General features: G+C 41.9%; 3 protein-coding genes across 15 annotated transcripts in view; 2 read left to right on the forward strand and 1 right to left on the reverse strand.

Moving 5' to 3' along the window:
* Positions 1-3,255, forward strand: part of FHL2 (four and a half LIM domains 2) — a 67,083-nt gene extending 63,828 nt beyond the window's left edge. For all 7 annotated transcript variants that reach the window (XM_080377476.1, XM_080377477.1, XM_080377475.1 and 4 more), the window contains 2 exons: positions 789-975; positions 2,375-3,255. In XM_080377476.1, coding sequence (XP_080233602.1) covers positions 789-975; positions 2,375-2,526 — 339 coding nt within the window. In that variant the 3' untranslated portion in view covers positions 2,527-3,255. The remainder of the gene's footprint in view (positions 1-788; positions 976-2,374) is intronic.
* On the reverse strand, positions 2,377-18,546 carry LOC308059710 (ashwin). Of its 3 annotated transcripts, XR_013926375.1 has the most exons (6): positions 17,248-18,546; positions 15,285-15,451; positions 9,352-9,724; positions 6,354-6,420; positions 3,943-4,009; positions 2,377-2,503 (listed from the first exon to the last, which is right to left on the reverse strand). XR_013926375.1 is itself a non-coding variant. In XM_080377482.1 (5 exons), exons 1-4 carry the CDS (start codon positions 17,374-17,376, stop codon positions 6,364-6,366), a joined length of 726 nt encoding a protein of 241 aa, XP_080233608.1. In that variant the 5' UTR covers positions 17,377-18,546; the 3' UTR covers positions 2,377-2,503; positions 6,354-6,363. The 3 variants fall into 3 exon arrangements, 2 of the variants coding, with proteins under 2 accessions (XP_080233608.1, XP_080233607.1); XM_080377482.1 differs by lacking the exon at positions 3,943-4,009; XM_080377481.1 differs by lacking the exons at positions 2,377-2,503; positions 3,943-4,009 and having other exon boundaries at positions 4,850-6,420; positions 17,248-18,544.
* Positions 18,547-18,560: 14 nt separating this feature from the next.
* The window catches only part of TGFBRAP1 (transforming growth factor beta receptor associated protein 1), a 38,598-nt gene continuing 35,980 nt past the window's right edge, over positions 18,561-21,178 (forward strand). For 2 of the 5 annotated variants that reach the window (XM_080377406.1, XM_080377409.1), the window contains exon 1: positions 18,796-18,969. The gene's annotated coding sequence lies outside the window, so the exon portion shown is untranslated. Of the gene's footprint in view, positions 18,970-18,993; positions 20,981-21,178 lie in introns of those variants that run through there. The other 3 variants (XM_080377410.1, XM_080377407.1, XM_080377408.1) reach the window with 3 other exon arrangements.

The following is a 21,178-nucleotide window of genomic DNA, read 5'->3' on the forward strand; positions in this document are numbered from 1 at the left end:
CCATCCATCTTATCAAGTTTCTAAAGCTTCTAAGAGTTTCTCCATCTCAAAAACTCTGTATAATGTCCAATTTTAACCAAATTTGAGAACAGACTCAAAAATACCTGGGAAACAAGCAAAGACACAGATAAATACACATATTAGGTAGCACGATCATGTACAAGCCTGATTTCCAGGGTGCCTCCCTTCAGGGAAGAAAGGAAGAAAAATTAAACTGTCCAATTTTACACCCTTCTCAAGAATACTCAAATGATCAAAAAAAGTTCAGTTTGTCTAACATGAGGCAAGCTGGTTCTGCAAGCAACGTTAAGAGAAAATCCCCGAAGTCTGGAGAAGCTCAAAGCAAAAACTTCAACTAAAACTGGAAATAAAACAGTCTTTGCCAAGGAAAGTAACAGGGAAGTTGAAACACATAAGACAGTTCCCTCACCATTAAAAAATGGGACAGATGAAGGAACACAGATGAGACGAATCCTAGCAAATGCATGTGAAAACAACACAGAAAGACTATCTTTAAAAACCAAGCGGACAATTGAGAGTTAGATTATACAATATATGGAGAATAAAGTACTTTTACTATGGGGCCTCTTTGTATAAATTGGAAAATTATAAAAAGTCACTTGCATGCTTTTCTCAAGGCCAACTCCAGCCAAAATGATGATTTTGCTGTTGTTAGGCCTTCTTTCCTTCCTTCCATCCACAAAATTCTCATCACTTTCTCTGCCAAATTAAGACACAAACCTCCCACCCTCAAGAAAACACTTTCTGACTTACTTTCCATAAAACAGGCTATCACTACAGGAGGCGTTACATACCGGGAGCAGCCGTGGCACAAGGAGTGCTTCGTTTGTACTGGATGCAAGAAGCAATTGTCTGGACAACGCTTTACTTCCAGGGATGAGTTTGCCTATTGCCTGAGCTGCTTCTGCAACCTCTACGCCAAAAAGTGTGCTGGATGCACAAACCCAATCAGTGGTAGGTCTCTTGTGGCCAGTGCCTTTAAATTTTGGTTTTTTTTTTTATTAACTCTCTCTAATGTTAAAAATGGTTCACTAGTTCATTCTGAATAACTTGAGACACTCAAGACAGTACATTTCAAGACATGTGAAGTTTAATACTTACAATGCCTTTCAAGCGCCCAACAAAAGGAAATGGAAGGTGTCCTTAATTTGATGTTTCCTCCTTTTCACCTGATTTTCACGGAACATGGTGGACACAGTAACAGAGCTATGCACGTAGTAAGATATGCACGCTCTGTACGTCATTCCACATGCACTCATTAGAGGGATCGCTGACCTCAGCAACAACAGTCCCTTCACCAGCAGAAAGCATCTAACTGGTTTGTTTATGCTGTAGCACAGTACATTTCTTCCCTGACTTTTCAGGATAGCAACTGAGAATCACAAGGCTTTTAGATACTGCTTTCCAGTACAAAAGCACTGAAAAAGCAGCAACTGCTTAGAGCTTTATTATGAAACACTTAGCATAAAACTATAACCTTCTCTATGAAGCATTCAGCATTTAAGAGCATGGTCTATACAGTCCAAGACTGCAAATCTGAGTTATATCTGGGCCACTTTCTCTCTTGTTTTTGCTCTACCCTTGTGCCTGTCCTCACAAACATACGCTTGATTGCATAGCTCCTAGAAGTTAGTGCGCACTACAGATACAGTTTTCTGTTCAGGTGAAAGAGGGATTTCTCTTTTGAATATTGCAGTCCTTTCTATCATAAACTGGGGTGGGTTTTTTTCAAAATGTTGCTACTAAAGGCAAAACAAAAACAAATCCCCTCTCATGAGGTAAACGTTATGCTCAGCTAAATCATTCCACTGTATTGTATTCAACTCGCTTATCATTTCTGAGGTTAAGCAAAAAATAATTACTATACAAGGCATCTGTCCCTTTTTTTCCTGTACAACTTTGATACCCCTTACAATAACCTCCATAGCCGCAAACTCTTGAATGCTTTTTGCAGTCTGCATTTTTAATGGTCTAAATACATTTTTAAAGAACAAAATTAACTTACTCAGGCACCATAAAACATTCTGTAAAAAAACATCACACTTCTGTTCAGGGGCAGTTGTTTTCCTTTCCTTCTGCTGTAGATCGTAGTGCCATCCCTTGAAAGTTCATTTCTGCCATAGTTCCCTAACTCAGCTGAAAGCAACAGAACTATTTGAGGATGAAAATATTACCTGCTACAGAAGAATGATGGCAAAATTAGCACAGCAACAACAGATTTGACACAATGGCATTTTTTCACTGCTACATGTCAGATCTCCATAGCAATCCAAGACAGGAGTCTGAAATAGTGTCACTGATGGCTAACATGCTATTCTCTTCTTCTAACAGAATGCTTTTGGTTTTCAAACAGGACTCGGAGGAACCAAGTACATCTCCTTCGAAGAGCGGCAGTGGCATAATGATTGCTTCAACTGTAAGAAGTGCTCTCTCTCATTAGTGGGTCGCGGCTTCCTCACAGAAAGGGATGACATCCTTTGCCCTGAATGTGGAAAAGATATTTAAAGCTCAAAATATGAGGTGGGGAGAGGAAGGAAAGCTGTGCTTGCAATATATAGTCTGAAATACACGGATGTTCGGAACTAGCTTTGCCACTCTGTGTTTCGCTGTACCATTAACGTTACTTACCTTTTTCTTCAAACTCTCCGAATCTGGAGGGAAAGCAACTTTAAAATCTCTAGTAGCAGTGTTGGTGTTTAAGATTTCTACAGCTAACCAAAACTAATGCAAAACCTGAGATGTAAAACCATTTTGGTGTTACTGACATAACATACTCTTTTTGGTTGGTTGGGTTTTTTTTTCCTTCCACTAAATATTCCAGTTACAAATAAGTGATACAGTTCAAGGATTACAATGGCCACACACAATACATTCATATAGATGGATATTCAGGGTGAAAACCTCAGCCCATTGAAATCAATGGCAAATGCCATTCAGTTTCAAAAAGCCTGTGGTCTCGCCTCAGTGTTCTTGAGCTATGTGCTTAGTGTGTGCGTCAAGTGTGTAGAAAGACTGCGAACGTAGAGGGTGTTTCAGCATACAAGGCTTTGTGCCATGCCATAAAGAGATAATGATAAAACAGTTGAAGTGGGAGTGCTTCATAACAGGTACATATTTTATTGCATGACTAGCTGACCATTGTGTGAAGTACAAGTTCTGATTGACAGTGTATTACAGTTAGTCAACATTACACTGCACATTGTATTTTTCAAAATAAAATCATTTAAAACAAAACTCTTGATTGCTGTTTAATTTTATTTACATTAGATATTTACAAATAAAATGCTTTCACAGTCTGAAGAAACACAACGTAAGAGCCACAGAAACATAACCCTTTTTGCACCCAGTCATTACGGAACTGTGGAGTTTAGACAATCCTCATATGGGCCCTGCTTATACAACATAGTCTTCTACTAACTGAAATCAGTGGGGAAATTATCAGCAAAACTAAACTGTGTGGAAATACTGAATCAACTGCAGCTGATAAAAGTGTGTTCATAGGCTCTAAACTCAAAACCAAAATATTGTTCTCCTCAGCAAGCAAGGAGGTCAAGGCAACTCAAAAGACATTTATTTTTGCAAAAAAAGTTTAATTTCTGTACTAGAGCATGCTTTAATTTTATTCTGTATTGCAATACGTAATACCCTTTGCTCCAGCATCATTTCTGCTACATTTGCTGCAAAGGCAACTGTCAGCAACAGCATGCTGGCAGGACAATAAAATCAAGAGGAAACAACCCAAAGGAATGTAACTCTCTTACCAAAACAAAATTCAATAAATATGGCTATGTTATGCAATATACGATCCTGGTACACCTTCCAGGTGGAACTCCTTTGTATCCAGCAAAAGGAGGAAAATAACATGTCACAATTCCAACAGGAATCTTCAGATGTGGAAATAAGAATTAGGAATATACTTACTCTGTGTATAACTGGGTAGGGAAAGTTTGCTCCTAGTTCCTGCCACCACTCTTGGATTTGTCTCTTTCTGTACCAAACGTAAAGTGTTCACAGTTCATTCCCCTCTCATTAATTCAACAAGCTAAACAGGTGCATCAGATCAGATTTGGTTCACTGTGCACCATTTGAAGAACTTGGCTGGATGACATTTTTGAATGCACACCGTACTAATCAGATCTCACTGACTGAATAAATCCTATCGGTGACTTCATTCTATGATGAAGGCTGTAGTAAAGAATAGCCACAAATATCCCTCTTACATTCACACCTCCCAGAGGAGGGCAAGCACCTCACCTACTCTCTCCTCTGCAGTCTGGCAAACCCCCAGCACATAGCAGCTCTGCTCTAATACTTTGCTGAGAGAAGGGTTACTATTAGCTAAGGGGGTAGTGGAAGGTAGTATGAGCAGCATAGCTTGCACCCTGCCCCCCAAGCGCTACAACAGACAGCAAAACAGTCCGAGCTCTGGAGAAAGGCAGGTGAAACATGACAGGGCTGGAATGCATACCGGCCTCAAAACAGGACGGCTACCATGCGATAGCAGCATCATGCTATTATTCCAGTACAGTTCTGCATATCGCTCCTTAACACATACCAACACAAACATGCTTCTACCAACTAGAAGTGCAACAAAACACAGCTTAGAGTCAAACCCACTGCCAAGAAGCCACCCACAAAACAGAACTCATATCAGACTGTTACACTAGTGCAAAGACCAGCACTTCACACGATACTAACCGCTGCTAAAACTTCAAAGTAGCTACTGAGCCTTTTACCCTGTAAGCTTTTTCTTAAGTTCTGATCTCTTCAAGTCCACTGAAATATAGCTGTATAAAATGAACAAGCTTAATTACATCACAAAAACAAGTCAGCACTACTTTCTTTGCTTTTAATTAAATTTATTTAAATAGGATAAGGCTACTTAAAAGACAACTCTTTACATACAAAATGTACATTGCATTAAAGTCTGCTGTACTCAAGTACAAAAACTGCACAAGTGTTTAGTAAAAGGGAAACGGCACACTATTTCAAAACACATTCTTACCATTCTACAGCATCCGAGAAGTGCCTTTTATGTCTTAACAGTGAATGAAAAACTTCTGTCAGTAATGAATTAAGCTACAGGTTTTGGTTTCAACCAATGTTAAAAATGTAAACAAGCTTTCAGATCACTACTGACAGCTTCTTTTAGTGGGTTAACTAAGTGGATTCAGAGGTTGATTCTTTTTTTGTTTTACTAAGTCTGAGAGTGTTATTATTTACCATCCATATCTAAAATGAATCTAAATTGGCTCCACCGTGAGCCGCTGAGTTTTAATAGAAATGTCTCCATCAACTTAATTGGATTTGTGCCTTATAAGGCACTACCAATAATCCAGATGAGACACCAAGTTTCACAGAAAACCAACATCCATCTTCAATTATTGAAAGAAGGGAAAACAGGTGGTTGTTTTTTTTCAGAATGCAACCACATAAGCTAAAGGTCTCAAGGTACTACTTTGTCTTCCTATCCCTGTCCCTCTCCAATTGTTAGTAAGTCGAGAAAGTACTGGCCTGCATTCCAGAGATTTTCCCTGTCATAAGCATGACTGTAACCAGGAAAACAAGCAAATTTGCTACATCGGCACATTTTTACACTTACGCATGTATAAAATATGCCTGTGTATTTAAGAGAACATGGCACTAATTCATTCACTACTTCCTCTCAAAGATTCAAATCAAACAGTCTAATAACATACTTCCATCTGTGCATTTCTTATTTCATGTGTCAACAAGAGAAACTTCAATTTGAAGTAATGCTGTTAAAATAGTTCATCTCTTATTACCAATCTAACTTGCAATGTAGATTCCTCACCCCGTTCTGTGCAACAAAAAGGGAAAAAATTTGTCTCAGACTATCTTATCAGCAGAATGGTCAGTTTTCTCATCTAAATGAATTATCTTTTTGAAGCCAAGAAGGCTCATGGGATCACTCCGGATCTCAATAGCTATTTTACCTATTTAACCAGAAGTGGGAAAAAAATAATCTTACAGAAATAAAAAAAAAAAAAAAAAAGAAGAAATATTTATATGTGTGAATCATAGTGACATGCAGGAGATGAACTACAATAATCTTGAAAACTAAAAGGGGGGGTAGTATATTGTAATATTACCACCTTTCAAAGAAGTAATGAACTACTTGGTGTACAAGAGTAGACACTCTTAAGGTGACTGGTGATAACGACTCCAGCTTTACAACAGGGAAGTTTTAAATTTGTTAGAACTTCACAGCAATCTGAATCCCTGTAAGGTTTAAAAAGAATTGTACTTAAACTGTTTAAATATGACTTATCTGTTTGAAAATATGGAAGTAACATTTATGTTTCAAGCACCATTAGAGCATCATGGCCATGTGACATGCTGGATTTTCTTCTTTGCTTCTGTAGGCTTTAGGTCATTCTGGAAAACAAGAAAACATATAAATATTCCCAGATATACTGTGCAAGTAGAAGTTAGTAATTAACCTGCCATATTCAAATCCAGTACTGACTACTGCTGTACTCAGCTATATGCTACTACAACAGCTTTCTATTGCCATCTCGTGGAGAAAGTTAAATATCACAGAACTCCTCGAGAAAAATAAAGCCAATGAATTTAACGACCTGCAAATCACATACGTCTTTTGGGTTTTCTTAATCCTACAATTAGTTATCTTTCAGGTTTGCAGCTTAGAAACAGGTATATATTGGAGTCTCAAAACATACTTCTAAAGTTATTTCAGATTGCCTTCTTAAAGTTGAAATGGGATTGTATAAGAAAAAAACAAACATACAACTCTGAGAACAATTTACTTCTGTCAAAGGGTAAAAACATTAGAAAAAGAAGGAAAGTTGGTCTTTACTTATAATGACATGTATAAAAAGGTGAAATAATTGCCAAAGCCTCAGATGAACTAATCTTTCAAGCGCTGCCCCAAGAAACCAGAAAAAAATCATGCAATCCCAAAGTAAAACAATGGGACATTGTAGTGAAATAATCCCCTTTCACCACCTAAAATAAGAAAAAAGTCTGAGAAACTAGAGCTTTAGTAGTTCACACAAGCAGAGTAAAGACAGGTAAATGAGTTTTCAAGAACATTCTGCAACACTGTGGTTTGGGGAGCACAATCTAGAGATCTCTCTTCTTAAAGAGTTTCAGTTTATTTACAGCAATCCTGCGGATTGCAGCTACTGGAAGGCTTAAGGGAGTTAGACCCAAAGATCAGAGGGATAGTTCTATGCTGTTCAGCGCGAGAACTTCAGTTTTTCTTGGAAGTCAAAGAACAGTCACTTGCTTGAAAAGGCAATTGTCATTACTGTCATTATACTGAAATGTATCAGGCTTTACACCCTACAGCCATCTGCCAAGTGTATCAATTCTTCCTGGCTGCATCACTTATTATTCAACGCCATGTTCTTTAATCTCAGACAGTAAAGTAACATCCATATAACACATCTGCCTAACTTCAAACGTGTCTGACCGACATTAACCAAGGCATAACTGAACTTACCAGTATTAACTTGAACAAAAAACTGTGGCTAAGGTAGAAAGTCAAGTGTCAGAGGTCATAGCTTCTGAGTGTCAGTCATACAGTGTCACTTAAAAGTGTTCATCATTGTGGCTACAAGACATTTAAATTAAATATAAAAAGCTGTGTAAGGTGTATACTAAAGTTTCAAAAGCTCTGTAGATCTGACCAGTACTTGGAAGAGTTCTAAATATTAAAATAAATTAGTAATAACAACTGGTAGTAGGAAACACGCCTCTCCAGCATACATTTGATTCAGGCCCTCAGCCATGACTCTTGTAAAAGTTGCTAGAGCTGCCTTTCAGAACAGCCCCGTGTTTAGGTGCTCATGTTTAACAGAAGTTGGATGGAACATACCAACCCATGCAGCAAGGATAGCACCTGCATTCTTTCATTAAAAGATATTAAAAAATATATTAATAGAAAGCTTTTCATGAGGCAATATTGAGAAAACAGATGTTAGGTCTGGTGTCCTAAGAAAACTGTAATCAATGTAATTGCACACGGCACATCTAAAGCTCCCTCTGCAGTTCAGCTGAGAACAGATATTTCTTCCTTTGACACCCAGGCTCATTCCAGATATTCTCACATTCCAGTGGAAACGTGAAATTTCCTTTATTTGTATCATGAAGGAATACAACACAAATATCAGACTTATCCCTACCCCGTGGCATGTTTTGAAGAGATGGCCCCTTGTTCCTTGCTCACTGACAAGCCCTTAAAGACTAATGACACCTCTGTCAAAAACAACCACTGTCCTACCGTTCTCCCCAACTGGCAGCTACACTCAGCGCCCTTACCTACACTTTCAAAGATAGGCCCTGCCGAATTCAGGTATCCTGCCCTAGCTCTTCTCTCATCACTTAGGCTCATCAGCTTCATTCTGCCACCATGTATAATACAGTTCTCTACAGAAAATTTGTTTGCAGCTGAATCTAACTTGTAGAAAGAAGGCAACTATCCTTTTTAGCTAACAGCTCAGTCATCAGTCTTCTACCCGAGAACAATGCCCTTCTGTTCAAGGCCTCAGCATGTCTTTCTTATGATCTTATAGAAGCCCAAGTACCTGATTAAGATCACCATGGCTCAAAACGAGCACTTGACCTTTGGCCTCTCACTTCAAATAGTATGGTTTGTTGTTATGGCTTCCCATTCAGACCCACAATCTGGGCAGCTCTCCAGATTTTCACATCCAGTTCCTTCCTCTAGCTTGCCAACTCCTATGTGAGATCTAAAACAGATGGCATTCTTCCTCTAAGGATATATTCTACAGCTCTCAGCATCTCACTTCAGTTCCTGTAACAACTCTTCCTTCACTTTGACAAATCAAATCTTTTCCTACTCAACCGTTCAAGTGTGACTGTTACAAATGTTATCATTCCATTTTTTTCTTCCCTACTACAGAAAACAGACCACTCATCCTCCCTTTAAGGCTGTTCATGCTGTTCTACAATACTTGTTCTCTCCCTCGGACCTATCAGGAGGATTTATTTTGTGTTTTATTTGACTGCTACCAGCACCACCTGAAGTACTACTTACTTAGTAATTTTAAAATTACATTCATGTTTTTTTTCTACAAAGCTGCCTCTCTTACACAGAAGTTTCCCATGGACAAGTACTTAATTTCTTTCCTTCTCATCTTTCCCAAACTAGCTACTCTTTTGCCTGTTTCTAAACAAAGACTCTGCTGTTACTCCAAAACAAAATAATCCTGAAAACTCTTCCAAGAGTTTGGCTCCTGTAAGTTTCAATTTAAAAGAAAAAAAAACAAAAAAAAACCAAAAAACCACAAACCTGCAAAACAAGATGCTGAACATACATACCGGCAAATCAGATTCTTCTTTTGGGACAGCTCTCTTTAACTTCACAACAGTAGTTCCTGCTACTGGAGACAAAGGGTACACCTTCAGACTAGCCAACACACTGCTGTTAGTCTTTGAAATACTGTTCTGCTTGGCCTCATTATTCCTCACTCCAAGCTTAGCGTCCTCTGATAAACTGGAGGCTGAAATGTATGTTGAGGCATTTGAAGGAATTGATAATCTTCTAACAGTGTTGGTGGTGCTTCCAGCTGGAGGAGGTTTTAGGCGATCAGCAGCTCCATTCTCTGTCTTCTTCACCTTTATGCTTGTACTTGTTGAATTGCCATCAAATACAATTAATGGTCGTTTCCTTAAACCTTCCACCGTTCCAACACTGAAAATACAAATTGTAAAATTCTCAGAAACACAAGCTAGATGATCCAAAAATAGCATATATCCAAGACATGAGTAGTGAAAATGAAAATTACTTTGCCTAAAGTAGAAATACATCCCAAAACACTAACCTTAAACTTTTAGCTGCTCCAAACTTAAGCAACAGAAATTGCTTCCAAAATGGAAAGTGGGAAGGAAGTTGCGTGAGGAACACTGTTCCTCAGAGAGGATTGTGTAAGGAACTTTCTAGGCAGACAACTACAGTTTTATGACCAAAGACTGTGTGCTTATACCACTGTAGCTATTACAGAGTAACTAAAGACGTAATAGCTGTTAAGTATTTCAAAAGGTGAGTATTTGAGCAAGTGTGTGCCACCTTACCTACAAGAACAGCATCTAATATTCTTGTGCTTCTAATCTCCCTGTTTCCACTCTTATTCAAAATCATCATGTTAAGGTAGTCTAAAAGACTGTTAGACAAAGAATAAAAACATTAAGCAAAAAAAGCCTATCTGTTTTTGAAATAAGCTGTCTCTGAGCAGGAACGCTAAGCTGATTTAATGACTACTTTTTTTTCATAGTTTGTGCCTTTAAGCCTATTTGTAGTCAGAGCTGGCCAATTTAATAACAACTGGTTAATGAAAAAGGAATACTATCAAGCTAATATCAAAACAGTAGCATCAGAAAACATCCTGATTGCCAAAAAATCAAACACAAAGTTATCATAGCTTACTCTACATGAATTCAGAGTTTTAAAAAAGCACTGCTCAAGAATGGCAAAGAGAAAGTGTCTGCGAAGCGCAGATTTAACAAACAGTAAAACCAAATAACCATTAAGTTATATAGTATTCCTGCTGAGAAACTTCAGTTTTCAGTACACAGTTGCTGTTTAATCATCTCATATTAAACAGAGGAATAAAGTTTTCAACAATTAAATATATTCATTAATTTGTAATTAATGAATTTGACAATATTGATGTTGGGTATCTCAACATTCTTTAAAACAAGCCACAAGCAGGGAATCCATTTGTTTGACTTGGAACAACATTAAATCAGTAGTTGCTGATAAACCTCACATATTAAGAAATTACACATTGCTTGCACAATTTCTGTCAAGACCAGGGGTTTCTTTAAAAAAAAAAGAAAGAAGTCACAATTTAAGAGCTTATAGAGCAAGAGAAAGTTCAGCTCTTACTCAGGTTTGCTTCTACATTACCATCTGTTCACAACAATGTATGTATGTCACATAATCCTCCTCTTTTTCTATTCATTGGGTTCCTGGAACTGAGAGAGACAAAAAGAGACCTTCAATTTGTTTGGGACTTGTCAAGAGATAAGACTCTTTGGCTTATATCTACAGTAAATGTGGTTTCTAGGAGAGCTTCTACAAAATGAGACTAGTTTCCACGACCGGGAGTGTTCAGTCAGGCATGTTGTTTCAGTTAAATACTACTGAAACAACAGTAGCATTTAACATATCCATTAAATTAGGGAGTATAATTTTGCTTAAAAAGCCTAAAAAGCTGCTAAGACACTTCAAAAATAAATCATCATACTTTCTGCTCACTTTGTCCAGGAATTTATTCAACACTCCTGACAAGGAACACATTCCCCAGCAGCCTTTTCGGAAAGGTAGTTAAAAAACTATATGAAAGAAATTATTTTATGCATTTCTTCAGTCACCTTCCTCAACAAGAAGTCTGCTTTTCCTACGGAGTTTGTTGTGTTTTTTTTAAAATTCAGCTTGGTGAAGACTGGCAAGTCAGGAACTAACCACAGTTCTAGGAGGTTTGTCACCTATTCTAAACTGAATTTTAGGCTTGTCGCACTTGTACAAATGACCGCATGCTTTAATACAGACAACATTCCCAGAGAAACATTTTGGGAAAGTTCCAAAAGAAATTTGGATGCTGTACCATCAAGAACTGTCATATCTAATTTTTAGATACATGGCTCACAGCATAGAACCTTGGGTGTGACGCTCACTTTTTTTATACAAAGAGTACAGGCAGCTTAAAAGCTTCAGAGTAGGATTCACATTAGCTAGCACTCTTCTGAGGGAGGACACCGATGCTAGCTGACAGCTGAAAAGAAGAATTTTGGGACTGTGTCCCCTCCTGCAGGGCGCTCTCTATGAAACCTACGTTTCAATGCACATCTACATCCTAGAGAAATGTTCTAGTCACACTTTGAGCCATGCTGGATGTAGGGGGCATGCTCTAATCCTGCCATTTACCTTGTAGTGCATGGTAAAAAATACAACCTTCTCTACATGAGCAATCCGGCTTTCCACTGTTTCACATGATTACTCGTGTAGTAAGGATGGCCTCTGAGCAGCTCTAGACTATGAGGACAATTTAATGCAAAATGCTCCTATCCTTATCTAGCTTAGCCTGGCACTTAAGGCAGCACCCTAAAACCAGACAGGAGTGTAGGTTTTAGCTCCCACCCCCTGATTATCCTAAATATTCACCTGTTACCAAAACGAACAGGTGATCATCTCTTCTGTGAATGTCTGAAACTGGTCAGAAGTATCATGTTTTACACTGACCTCCACTACTATCAGCACATCAGAGTTCTCAGAGGATGCTGAAGTGGCCTCTAAGGTGACTAAGGAGAAATGATCAGCTCTACTACAGCCACAGCTCTGAGCATGTATGACCACAGGGTTCCTGGATACTAAGAGTTTGCAGGTGAGAGCCTTCAGACTCGGTGGCAATTCAGAAACTACATACATATTTTGAGATTCACACCATCCTCCTTCTTCCAGCAGGCAAGCCTGTCTTACAGATCTACAAAATTAACTGTCACTGAACACAAATGCTTTCTGAAACGTCTGAAGTCTGATAGACTGCATTTGGGTTTATTTGGTATGATTGTCTGCAAACTCAAATATTCAGTAACAAAATGTATAAGCCAACATCTGTGACCTCAAATATTTGATTGTATTACTGAGGCCTAACACGTTACTGCAGCTCAGCTGATATACAGTAAGTCTTTCAGGACATGCCATCAACCACCAGCAGTAAAACTGAACAGGATATTCAATACAGACAAATTTCAATGTTTTCACCTCTTATCTGCAACTGCTAGAGGCACGCAAACACACACTGAACTGTGAAGCCTCATATTAATTCCAGCATCCACTGTAAAGCTGTGCTTCCCACAGAGGAACTCATCAGAAAGTTCTTTGTTCATACATCAACCAGTTTAGCTGACTTCTAAACCAAACTAACAGCACACTTAGCTCCCATCTCTGACTTGCACATAACTTACAGCCTCATGATACCAAAGTAACCACTTTTACTTCCTCCTCTGCACAACAGCACTGTGCCAGTTCTGCTTAAGTGGTACACACAACTATGAAGAAAAGTGTAATATTTTAACATCCAAAAAGATAATTGAACTTCTTTGATTCTTTCTGTCAATATACTGAAACTGAAGTTTTCTCTGTGCAGCTTTTACTTACTGAAGGTGCTGAAAGACTACTTCTCCCATTTCTCTCGGGTTAGTAATACTAGCAGTAAGAGACTAACTTTCCAAGACAGTATTTTGCCAGCATATTTGTAGAGTATGAAAGATGTAATATAAGCAAAAATAGTTAACTGCTGGAAAATCTTAAAACTGTCTAAGCAGAGCAAAAGACCTAGCATGCTAGATGTTAAGTGCCAAGAGCAACTGGTAAAGAAAAGCAGGCTGGCAGATTAAACATATCTACTTTTACTTACTGTTTTCCCAACAAATACTGCATAGGTTTAACCATTATTGAGTGCTAGTGTGCCAAAATAAAAGCCCCTAAACTTATTCTATATATAAACTCTGGATGAAGTCATTCTCCCATCTAAAAATTAACACTACCGCCTCCTCTAAAAATATCCAGCCTGCTATCTTTATTTCTTTGATAAAAAATTCTTTTGCACCTATTTCTGAATAATAAAAAAACTGTTGTTTTTCTAACACTAACCTCAGGCTTTCATCCTCAAGTTGCAAAGAAACCAAGGCACATGGGAAAAACAAAACCACAACATAACAATGCAGTGTCCTAGCCACTGCTAAAATTCTAAAACAATAAAAACAAAATCATTTGACAGCTCTTCCCTGTTAGAAACCTCAGTAAAGCTAAAACAGACTAATAAAATCAACCAACTGTAATACTGGAAAACTATAATGAGAATTTCCATCCACTGTTCCTTAGGATTTACTGCTGAAGCTAAACTAGAATGCCACTCATGCACATCACACACCAAAGTCAAAGTCCTGGGCAGAGATAAGGTTAGGAGGAGAAAAGATTCAGCAAAATAAACTTTTGGGGAAGATTTTGCTTTCTCATCAAATACAAACAGAAAGATTTTAAAAATAGGGCAGAATGTTTCTTTCAGAAAGCAGATGCTAGTTTTGAATTAGACACACAAAATTGCTGCGGTGTACACCCTTGATTCTAGAGGAGATCATCCCTGTCCAGGCCGCAAGCATAATTAAACATGCTTTTGGTACTTTTCTTAAACACTATAAATATTATTATTACTTAACACTTCCATAGTTAAAACGAAAATAATCTTTTTTCATTAGAAAATGTATATGAAAATGTATTGAAATGTACCAATAACCCAGTATCAATACAGGCTGGGGGATGAAGGGGTTGAGAGCTGCCCTGCCGAGGACTTGCGGGTACCGGTGGATGAAAAGCTGGACACGAGCCAGCAATGTGTGCTCGCAGCCCAGAAAGCCAACCGTATCCTGGGCTGTATCAAAAGCAGCGCAGCCAGCAGACCGAGGGAGGTGATTCTGCCCCTCTGCTCTGGTCCGGTGAGACCCCACCTGCAGTGCTGCATCCAGCTCTGGGGTCCTCAGCACAAGAAAGACATGGACCTGTTGGAGTGGGTCCAGAGGAGGGCCACAAAGATGGTCTGAGGGATGGAACACCTCTCCTATGAGCAAAAGGCTGAGTTGGGATTGTTCAGCCTGAAGAAGGCTCTGGGGAGACCTGACTGCAACCTTTCAGTACTTAAAGCGGACTTATATGAAAGATGGGGACAGACTTTTTAGCAGGGCCTGTTGTGACAGGACAAGGGGTAATGGTTTCAGACTAAAAGCAGGTAGATTTAGACTAGGTATAAGAAAGAAATCTTTTATGATGAGGATGGTGAAACACTGGCACAGGTTTCCCAGACAGGTGGTAGATGCCCCATGCCTGCAAATGTTCAGGGTCAGGTTGGAAGGGGCTCTGAGCAACCTGCCCTAGTGGAAGGTGTCCCTGTTCACTGCAGGGAGTTTGGACTAGATGACCTTTAAAGGTCCTTTCCAACCCAAACCATTCTATGAAAAGCAGCACTATAAGCTACATACTATTAATAACATCTGGATGACAAAAAAAGATTACCTTCCCCTTTTTCCTATTATTGCAGTAGTAGAATCTAACACTTCTGACACAGAAGACTTGACACAGCACTCTCTGTAAACTGTAACAACGTCCATACAAGTTTCATTAATCACGCAAACAAAGATTAAACTAAATGCACTGTCCTAAATTCTCCAAACTAGTGCAATAAAAGCTAAGTTACCTTTTATTCCCACTTTTCAACTCATTTTCCTGTCTCTTCTTTTCCATCATTTTCCCCCATCTACTTTTTGGTAGGTCACGCTGAGGCAGGGGAATGGCATGTTGAATATACAGATCAGTGAGACCATCTTTGTCCATCTTTACGTCATTTTCAACTAGTATATTCTTCTGTGGGAACAGGAAAAAAAGTTATTATTATGACAAATTCAAAGCACAAGCATCTTAGTGGCATAACTTCTTTTTTTCAAAAGCCACTTCCAATGTAGCGTATTGGGCATCAACGCGAGGATTTCAGAAGCGAGGGGGCTGCAGGGGTGACCGGCATGGAGATGCCATGAACTGCCCCTTGCCAATGACAGGCTGGTCTTCAGTCTTCCTACTGCCAACTTCCCTTGTTTTCTGTGTGGATTACACTCAGTCCCTCCCTTCAGTGAGGCAATAGGAAATGTGCGATGTTTGGGTCGGAGCATAGTGGTTTCTTTTTCCACTAGCTGCAAGCGCATCTCTTCACATGCCTATCTCTTCACATGCCTCTTTTTGTGCACCCTTTTGTGTCTCCTGCCCCTGGTGGCCGCTGCTCTTTGTTAAGTGAATTCCACACAGGTGCCATGAGCTCCTCTGCTTGAAATTTTGGTGTGTGAAGGGCTGTTTTCAACCGTGTCGGAGACAGCTGGATCCAGCTGCAACCAGTACTGGTTCATCGCCTCTGCCCACACAGGTCAACCTGCAGCCCTTCCCTAACCAAAACCCTGTAATCTTCCCCAATAAAAGTAGTAGAGAAAAAAAACACAAAAGGATGACTGATGTTTTCATGCACTCTTAAACACACTTCCCTGAATCCAATTACGACACCAGAGCTGCTCTTACAATGTCCAAAAAAAAGGCAGCTAGACCACAACACTGTTTAAACTTACAAATATAGAGCTGCGCTTCCTTCCTCAGTTCCCAAAGAATAAATTGCAAAGGGAAATTTCCAGATACTGTCGGTTATAACAGAAGACCAGTTTTCTTTCTAGTAATGTACAGGGCTGTCAAAACAAAACTTCTTGGTACCTCCTGCCAAATCTATTGAAAGACAAAAAAAATCCACTAACTTTCTACAAACTAGAGGTCACTGAAAGCGGGTCAAGTCTCTGCCACTACAGGTGCTGGCAACAATTCATGACTAAACCCGTACGGTTTTGTCCACATAAACTACATGGACAAGAGCATACCAAAATTCAGCAAGCTCATACAAAAACCTAAAACTCTGATTAGTATTGTTTCATGCACCTACAATTCTCAGGCAAAGCTGTAATAGGTATTCCAAATCACACCAACTGAAGCTCCATATGGTCCAAAACTGCTTATAACTCACTTTCAAACTATTTTTTTTTTTCTATTACGAATACTTAAGTCGTAGCTTGACTAATTACATAGGATGCATTCCCTTAATTCATTAGGTACGAACGGAACAACAACAGGGTAAATATCATCTTTCCACAGAAAATTTTACTGCATGCAAACACTGTCCCACAGACATGCTAATCTAGGTAAATTATTCTTTAGCAACTACAGTGTTCAAACACAGCCCCTCTGCAAACATCTCTCAGGCTACGGACCTCCTCTAAGCAAGTACCTAGCCTACAGGGCATCGACTTAGGTTTTGTTTTTCCTGAACGCTCCTTGCGCACCCGTTAAAGGCGGTACTGGAAACCGCAGGAGCACTGGAAGAAAACTTTCCGTGTAGGTAACGGAGGGCGGGGGGAGAGGGGAGGGGCGGCGAGGGGTAGGAGTTTCCCCGCGTAGTAAAGCAGAGAAACAAACGGGGTAGGTCTAACGCGGAGAGAGGGGCACAACAAGCAGGGCGGCCGGCCCCGGAGCCCCCCTTCCCGCCGGGCGGGACGGGCGCCACACACCCCCCGCCCCGCCTCAGGGGCCGCTGCTCCGGGGCAGGCTCGCTCCCCGGCGGCGCCCGGGCGCACCTGCTCCAGTGTGAGCAGCAGGAACTCCTCCGAGAGCAGCTCCGGGTGCAGCAGCAGCTCCGACTCCGGGCGCCCCGACCCGCGCTCCTCCTTGCCACCGCCCACCCGGCCCCTTCCCTGCGCCGCCATCTTCTTCCCCCGGCGACCCCTTTCCGGCCTCCCACAATGCCGCGCGGGGCGCGCGGGGCGGGGGCTCGCGCGGGAAGTGACGCGCCGGAAGTGACGCCAGCGCGGCGCGGCAGGCTGGCGGGCATCTGTCCTGTTTGCTCGTCGCGGAGCGGCTGGCCCTGCGCGGCCGGGCCGGGCCGGGCCGGGCCAGCGAGCACGGAGCGACTGGGAACGGGTTTCCGGAGCGGCCGTTCCGGTCTTTCGCGTCGCGTTTGTAGCGGGAGGCGGCCTGTGCTGTTGAATGAGGGAAACGAATGTACCTTACTGCAAGCTCTGCCAGCCTGCAGAAGCACAACACGTTCGTGCCACCGCCCGCGGGAGCTTCGCTGCCGCATTAAACAGGAACTAAATCTTGCGCATAAAAGTGGTAACTGCCAATTAACACTCCTCGATCTGCAATAGCGAAGGTTCTGTTGTAATTCCGAGGCGAAATAGCTACTTGCTCATTTGAGTTAATGACCTGCTTACATGCTTACAAACAGAATAGGGAATTACAGATGATTACACTAATAAATTAGCCATGTCTTTACGACATAAAATTGCAATGTACTTAGAAGTACCGGATGTATTTTATAAAATTAAAAGGCGCAGGCAACAGGTAGTGCGCACACGGAACAAGTCGCATATATATGACTACGCGTGTAATGTTATTGCTGTGTATATGGGGCGCTTCTAAGAGTACGGATTCAAAAATTCTGAATCTTTAAAAACCACTGAAGCGTACATGCATGCAATGTAACTTTTCTTGATACTTCGTACAGCGTTCTCAAAAGTGCCCTCTGGCATTTCATGCGATTCGTTTCCTTGTGCTCCCCTCGTCCCCTCCCAAACCACCCACCGCTACGGGCGTTCCATGATTTTTCTCGGAAGAGCTGCTCTTTCCACCGGCGTTCATCCCTTGTACATATCCTTTGGACCTGCTCTGTAACTGCTCCCCGGGGCATAACTACAGCATTGGGCGATAACAAAGGGATCTCTCCGGCTGCTGTGGCGCCCTCGGCAGCGCTGGCAGGCGTATCTCCCGCTCCGTGGGCGCGACCCCTCGCCCTCAGCGCGCCCGTCTCAGCCCGCAGGGGGCCGGCTGGAGCGCGGCGCCCGGAGAAGGGGCTCGCCATCACAGGAGAGACACAGGGGCACGGTGCCGAGGGCCGGGGCCGTAAGCGCCCTCAGCCGCCAGAAGCCCTTCCCCAGCGCCCACCGCTCGGCCCCAGCCACACCCCCCGGAGGGCGGTGCTCATTGAGGCTCCGCCCCCCGCCGTCGGCGCCGGGCGCTCTGCCCCGCGTGACCGGAAGAGCCGCGGCCCGGCGGGGTGAGGCGGCTCCTCTCCCTGTCCGCTCCCCGCCCCTCCGGGAACCGGTGACGCTAGCGCAGGGCGGGCCCTGTGCGACACCGGAAGCGGCGCGTCCCCCCGCCCGCCGGCGGATCGCAGCGCGCCGGGAGGCCTGGGCGCTGACAGCGCGGCCTGAGGCGGCGCCCGGCCCGGGCCCGGCCGCCGGCAGTGGCACCGCAAGGCCTCGAAGCGGCGGGCCCGGCTCCCGGTGTGGCGGTGGCAGGTGCTGGGGGAGGGCGAGCGGGAGGAGAGGCTCTGTCGCCTGCTGGGGCGGAGGCGGGCGCGCCGGGGGCCGCGGGGCTGGCTACTGCCGGGCCTGGTTTCCGCCGCCCGGTGGGGCTGCGGGCGTGTGAAGGGACAGGGGTGCGGTGAGCGGCGCCGCTTCTGCCGCCGTGCGGCGGCTGGGCAGGGTGCGGGCGTTCCGCCGTGCGGGCATCCCCGCGCTCCCGGGGCTAGCGCGGCCCAGCACCTCGGGTCTGTGGGATCGTACCCAGAGGTTAATTGTAGCTCGCACGGGGTTAATTGCGCAGGGTGTAGGAGTACGTGTGTGAGCGTGAAGGAGCAGTGCAGAGGCAGGGTAAGTAGGATGCTGGTTTGCAGGGCAGCAGCGAATGAACAAAACATAAATGCAGAGCAAGGTGTTACTTAACAAAGGTGAGGGAGAGCTGTTTTCCACTCTTTACCGGAACTAAGCACAAGCGGGATTTATTGGTGCCCTTAAGAAAGTGAAATTTAGCAGACTGATAATGTGCTTGCCTATTGATTTTTTTAATTTTTTTTTGATAGCAGGCCTCCCCCATTATAATGTTTTCCGGAGGCCTGAACAACTAAGAAGTATCTTACTGGCTTCCGTTTGTAGCTCTGGGGTGGCCTTTTGCACTTTAAAGGAACAGAATGTTCTGCAGAACCTGTTTATTTGTAGTGAGCATAAGCCCCTAAGCTCTTATAAATGACAGCAAAGTAAATGTAAAAGAAAAACCACATGCAGATTATGCGTAACAACATTGGTTATACTTAAAACTTTTTTACACAGCTTTTTTTCTAGCATGGATGTTTAATTTAATTGGTGTCATTCTTACGTGGTAGTAGTGTGTTATTAGTTTCTTCTTTCTGCTCAGGGATTATGTATCTCTTGATTTCTTTACACTTTCACTTTTCATCTACTTCATTTAGTAAGTTTTTTGGAGGTTTTTAATACATGATGGTCAAGAGCGAAATTCTGTAGTTCTCCCAATAGCATAGGTTAACATTTTTACCCTGGACTACAGAAACTTTAAGTTGTTGATAGCTTCAGGTATGAAAGCTGCCAAACCTTTCCAGGTGATAGTTTATCACTTCAGGCTACACAGGGCTCTTAAAAATGGTTGAGGCTTTTTTGGCAGCCCTCTCTAACTTAATACACTGTGTTTCTTTCAGTAATGTTGGAGGAGAACATGGCTGGCTCTGTTGTCAGGGTCTTGCATTATCTTTTTGCCATAGGCTATTTCTCTAATATTTCCTGGGTCAGGGTGGTTTTGTTGAAGGGCAGAACGCTAATTTACACCACAGGTGAGGATGCAATTTGAAAATGGCATGGAAGCCCAAACTAAAATCTTTTGAACTTTTGAAAAAAATAGGGAGTTCTTGGCATAAAAGATCACTACTATCTCTTGGTAGCATGGTTTGCTTCTAGCTATACCCTTTGACAAAATTTTATTTAGTGGTTACTTGTGAGTTGTGTACCTTGCCTTTTCTTACTCTGTTTTGGAAATCTTTGCCATGGTTTTCAATGTTCTCTTGCAAAAGCAAAGGGGCCTTTTAGATGTAAAAATTGGAAACTAAATTCTTTTTTACTGTGTTTAGTTCCAGGATTGTTCACAAGAGCATTTTGTTGATGTTGGTCTTTGTTGGTCCACAGAAATTTCATTTGGTGTTTTATATCTCTACTGTATATGTGGACTAGAAGTAATTGTGTGTGCTATTTCTTAAATCCATTCAGGATGTTTAGTGTTGTGTCCTCCTCTGTGTTGGCTAAATGGCTGTTACAAACCAGTCGTGACAAATTAAAAGGTGATTAAACAAGGTCAGCAGTTTCTCATCTGCTTTTCTTTGGAGTGTTGAGCACAGCTGTCTGCTGGTTCTTGTAAAAATAACACAAGTCTGGAGTACAGTAAAATTACATGGGCTGTTTTTAAAACACTATTAATTGCTTCATAAATTGCATCTGTTCCCTGATGGGGCTTCATTGCAAAAGGGTAGGTATAGTTAAAGTAGAATTAATATTAGAAGTGCTTCTTATCACTTAAAGACAGACTTCTGCAATGTTTGTGAGAGTAGAGACCAGAAACTCTTTAATTTCTGTGATACTGCATCTTGAGCTTAATGAATGCTTTATGGACCGTGCTTCCAAATTAACTGTGTGAATGTGCTTTATAATTGCTGGTGCATATAGT

The sequence above is a fragment of the Falco punctatus genome (assembly GCF_963210335.1).
Source record: "Falco punctatus genome assembly, chromosome: 2".
Taxonomy (NCBI): Eukaryota; Metazoa; Chordata; class Aves; order Falconiformes; family Falconidae; genus Falco; species Falco punctatus.